This window comes from Mastomys coucha, unplaced genomic scaffold, assembly GCF_008632895.1.
Source record: "Mastomys coucha isolate ucsf_1 unplaced genomic scaffold, UCSF_Mcou_1 pScaffold1, whole genome shotgun sequence".
Taxonomy (NCBI): Eukaryota; Metazoa; Chordata; class Mammalia; order Rodentia; family Muridae; genus Mastomys; species Mastomys coucha.
Window position 1 is genome coordinate 70,775,168 of NW_022196891.1, and position 5,084 is coordinate 70,780,251.

The following is a 5,084-nucleotide window of genomic DNA, read 5'->3' on the forward strand; positions in this document are numbered from 1 at the left end:
AGATGAAATCCCTGATGGGTACAAGATGGGGATACACATCAATATTCACCAGATGATGTCAGAAAAGAGATGGTATTACATTCGCCATCAGACTTAACACTCAACAGCTTTGAATTATTTCACAGCCATGAGGTAAACATTTTGAAGTGTACTTTTACCGATGTCAAAGAAGTGAACACACTAGCAATTCTGGAAATCCAGACACTAAAACAAGTTATCTTACTTCTGATCAAACTCCATACGTCATATTTTTTGCAAAGTCCCATGTTTATTTGAATTTAAATAAAACAAAACAAAACAACAACAACAAACTTGTTCATTTCCACAGACTTTCTTAGTCCTCAGGACCTCACAGATCCAATGACATATTCACAAAAGATGCATTGCCTTTGTAGAATCAGACCATAGGATTAGATGCATCATAAACACCACAGAAACTGTTTGAAAGTCAGGGAATGGTTGTTCCCCAATATAGATAACCAGTGCAAAGTTCAAAGCTGAGAGAAAGGCTTGTTCTTCATGTCAGAATATCCATTCTCTCCATCTGTGACAGATAGAATGGTCATTAAATGCTGTACAGTAAAGGGATTCAAAAACTTTGAAAATTAACCAAGAGAAATTAGGAAAATCTATATATTTTTAGTGACTTTTGGCCTTTTCTTCATTAATAAGTATTACCTAAGTTGTATTAAAGTGCTTACATTTGTAACAACTCTGTTTTTCTAGAGTTTAAGTTTACCCTAACCCTAAAAATCAAACTCTACTTTTGCTAGGCTCCTTTTAAACCTCTTCTTCTTGTTAATCCGGTGTTGAAAAGTAAGAAAAAAATTATGCTAAGCTTTTTTCTTATATTATTGAGACTGTAATTTTATTACATCATTTCTTCTTTTCCTTTCTGCTTCTAAACCTTCTCATATACTATATCTTGCTCTCTTTCAAATATATGACCTACTATATTTTACCATAAATTAGGTAAAAATAATTAACATATGTATTGCTGTTCATAATAATATACACATATGTTCTTTTTTTTTCTAAATATAGCCTGCACAGTATGTATAATAGCCTTCTATATATGTTTCTGGGGAGGAACGTTTGGGATTACATAACCAATTGGTGTGCCTGAGTAAGACTACTTCTATAGCTCTCAGCATTGCTTAATTGTCTGTAATTCTATACATATTGTGCAGGTCTCCTAGATTTTCCCCCATCTTCTATGGCATGTTTTTATGTGTTGTCCTTTTTTAGCTCATGTTTAGGTTCATTTTGGTGAGACCTTAAATATGCAGCTTCTAACTTTACTATGAGACATAGCATACTCCTTGAAATTCTGTGTCTTACAATCTTTCCTCTCCTTATTCTACAATATATCCTAAGTCCTAGGTGTGGAAGATGTTTTGTAGATGTACCCTTTGGGACTGAGCTCCATATTGCTATTCTATTTATATTAGCTAGGAAATAGAAACAGCATGCATGTTCTTCATGCATGAAGAATTAACAGTATAAATGTGCTGCATTATGGAATATTATGCGTCTGTAAAGAAAAGTGAAATCACAAACTTTGCAGGGAAATGGATGAAACTACAAAAGACCATATCCAGTGAACTAAACTAGGTCCAGAAAGGCAAATGTTGCATGTTCTATCTCATTGGATGCCCTAGATTCAAATCTTCAGATATAAGTTGAGTCTTCACTCCTCATCAAGGTAACATCTCTTTACAACAGACAAAATCCATTACAGAAAACCACAATTGATCAAAATATGTTGAACTTTTGACATGACCTCCATTTCTGATTTGTGTTCTCAGCTATGAATGTCAGGACTGTGAGCAGCACACCTCTTTGTAGCTGACACATTTTCTTTTCCCGTATGTAGTCATGATTCCTAGGTCTATAGAGCAATTCCATCTTCTTAGACGATGTGCCACCAGAGTTTTGAAGTTACCCTGATTATAATGTTGTATTAGCAACTAACAAGAACAGAATACAAAAATAGTGTTTTTATAGAAAGCTGTATGTTTTTCTGTCTTCCTACGTATCACAAAGCTACACACTAACACCTTTGACTGCACCAAAGAAGGTTTGTCAAGTTGTGTTCATAATCATTTATTCATGTGTTTTAGGATCCTGCTAGACTTTCTTCATTTGTGTAAATAACCAAAAACACTGTTAAGGTATATATGGTCACATGCATGCCTATAAAGGCACTAAGATGTGAATAGCACAGGTGTGCAATCTTTTTTCTACCAGCCATTCTCATGTATGCTTAGTGTAGGACACAGATGTGTACACCAGGAGGAAACTACTGTTTTATCAATCAATTCAAGCTAAATTGCTTTTTTTTTTACCACATATATGTATATATAGACATATTGTTATAAATATTATATATATATAATTGAAATAGCAGAAAAATAAATTCATTCCTATATCTTCAAATAAATAGCTTCAAAGAATGTCCTATTAAGAGGAAACAGGACCACAACCAATGGCCTTTCGTAGAGCTTCTTTAACTTCTTTGTTTCTAAAACTATACACCACTGGGTTCAGAAGAGGGGTGATGACAGTGTAAGTCACTGAGATGATCCTGTCCGGCCCCTGGAAATTCTTGGACTTTGGTTTGAGGTAGATTATTGAGGCACAGCCATAATGGATGATGACGACTGTGAGGTGAGAAGCACATGTAGCAAAGGCCTTCTTCCGACCTTCGGCTGAGGCAATCTTAAGGATGGTAGAGATGATAACAACATAAGAGATGAAGACAAGAACCATAGGTAACACAAGGACACACATGCTGACAACAAAGTTGATTATTTCATTGATAGTGCTATCTGTGCAGGCCAGTTTCAGCAGGGGTCTCACATCACAGAAGAAGTGGGCAATAACAAAGCCATCACAGAATGGTAGGCTAAACACTGATGTAACCTGGACAGTAGACATGCTCAGGCCAATTACCAGTGACCCAGATGCTAAGAGGATACAGGCCTTCTTACTCATGATGACTGAATACCTTAGAGGATTGCAGATGGCCACATAGCGGTCATAACCCATTGTTGTGAGGAGAAAACAGCTGTCGATACCAAAAGCTAGATAAAAGAAGAGCTGGGCTGCACAGTCTTGGAAATTTATGACCTGGTGAGGATTAAGGAGGCCAGCTAGCATGTGAGGGATAATGGCAATGGTATATAAAGTCTCAGAGATAGAGAGCATGCTCAGAAAAAAATACATGGGTGTTTGGAGATGTCGGTCCAGACAAATAATTGTCACAATGATCACGTTGCCAATCAGAGTCAGAAGATACAATGTTAGGAACACAATAAAGAAGCCAAGCCTGTGCTGCCAATCAAAGCTGGCGAAACCTTCAAAGAGGAACTCAGCCACAACTGTGGAGTTTTTCTTTGGCATTGAGGCATGTGTAGACTTCAGGGACCTAGGTAAAGGGAAGAACGTTATGATGAGTCAAATATAAAATAGAGTAGGCAGAACCAAGACCTTTTGTAAAGAGCACGCAGGCTTCAGACCCTAGCATCAGGATGACTCAGCTATTGGTGGCTTCTTTTATCTTCCTCTGTGCTGAACCTATTCTTTGAAAGAGTAATTGGAGGGGAAGCCATGGATTGAAGGTAGAAAGGTAAATGATACAGAGAGCAAATTCAAGGTAAATTGACAGTGACTTTATTTCAGTTTTCAACCACTTAGCCAGAGATTGGGTTGCTGAAGCATTTGATAATTCTATCTTTAAATTTTAAAGATTTTTTTCCTACTGATTTCATCATTTTATACTCCCACCTTCAACATAAAAGATCTCCAATTCGACCAAACCATTCCTAACTCCTCTTACATCTTTCTAAGAGGTTTGTAACATCACCTCACTGTTAGCTACTATCTCTCAGTGCTGTGGATTTTCCTTCACCTCATGATTACTGTTTCTGAAAAACTTTCTGCACACTTGAAATGCAAACAAAACTTTTTTTGTGGTGGACTCACATATTTGCATTCACTGTGGCTCAGTGCATGAACAGCAACTCAAGGAAACATCTTAGATATCCCTAGACCTGAGAAATGAAATCATGGCATCCATATAGAGCAGGGTGCTATCCAACCTTACAGAAATAGAATACTGCATCTGCAATACAATAGATGAACATGTGTTATAATAGAAAAAGTTAAATGTGTGTCTCACAGAAGAACTATAGTGCACGGTTTCATTTATATGAAGTTCTCAAAAGTGTCAAAACATAAGAGCAAAGAATGGTATTTACCAGAATATAATACTGGGGAATTATGGAGTGGTAACTGATGTGCTATAATAATTCAGTTCTACAAATGAATTGGGTTTTCATATTTCCCCTATAGAATAGTGCATATAGTTGATGATATTGCATTGCCAACTTAAAATTTGTTAAATGTTTTGCTCTCATGTTAAGTGCCTTACTACCAAAGTGGAGAAAAAGCACCAAGAGGCACAAGAAAATCCTTGAAGGTGATAAATATGCCTTGACTTGGTGGTGGTCATAATTTCAGGAATAAATTTCTATGGTCAAACTTGTCACATGCTTATATCCAACACATCCTACTTAGTAGGTAAATTTAGTAGGTAAATAAAAAAGTTTTGGTAAAAATTGTTTGTTTAATTTTATAATAAAATCATTTAAAGAAATCAAGACACAGCTTCTTGGCTATTGGATAATTGGATCTAGGTCCTGGGAAAGGCAATAGAGATATTAAATATGACCAGCTCTTTATTTCTTTCATAATACATCTTGGATTAGGACTCTTGGGACCAAATCAATACTGACCTAATGAAAGATAAATGTTATCAAATATCCTATTAGCTATAGTCAATAGCAAGTTCCCTGAAAAGATCCTAAGATAAATTCTCTACAGAACCCCACCCTAGTCTTTGTTGTCTCTGTAACTTGGGCATTGACCACTCACTGTCTTCATGGAAGATGGAAAAAGATGCATGGATGTTGCCCTACCTTCCCAGAGAGCCTGCAGGAACTAACCTCTCACACTAAGAGACATGCTTTCTTTAAGGCAGTATGGGAATTCTTGAATTTTAATCCCAAGGAGGAAAGAGC

At 36.4% G+C, this 5,084-nt stretch overlaps 1 protein-coding gene across 1 annotated transcript in view; it reads right to left on the minus strand.

Moving 5' to 3' along the window:
- LOC116071210 (olfactory receptor 10J3-like) overlaps positions 1-3,405 on the minus strand; it is a 5,094-nt gene extending 1,689 nt beyond the window's left edge. The window contains exon 1 of the mRNA XM_031342659.1: positions 2,706-3,405. Within this exon, the coding sequence (XP_031198519.1) occupies positions 2,706-3,405 (700 nt within the window). The remainder of the gene's footprint in view (positions 1-2,705) is intronic.
- Between the last annotated feature and the right edge of the window lie 1,679 nt (positions 3,406-5,084).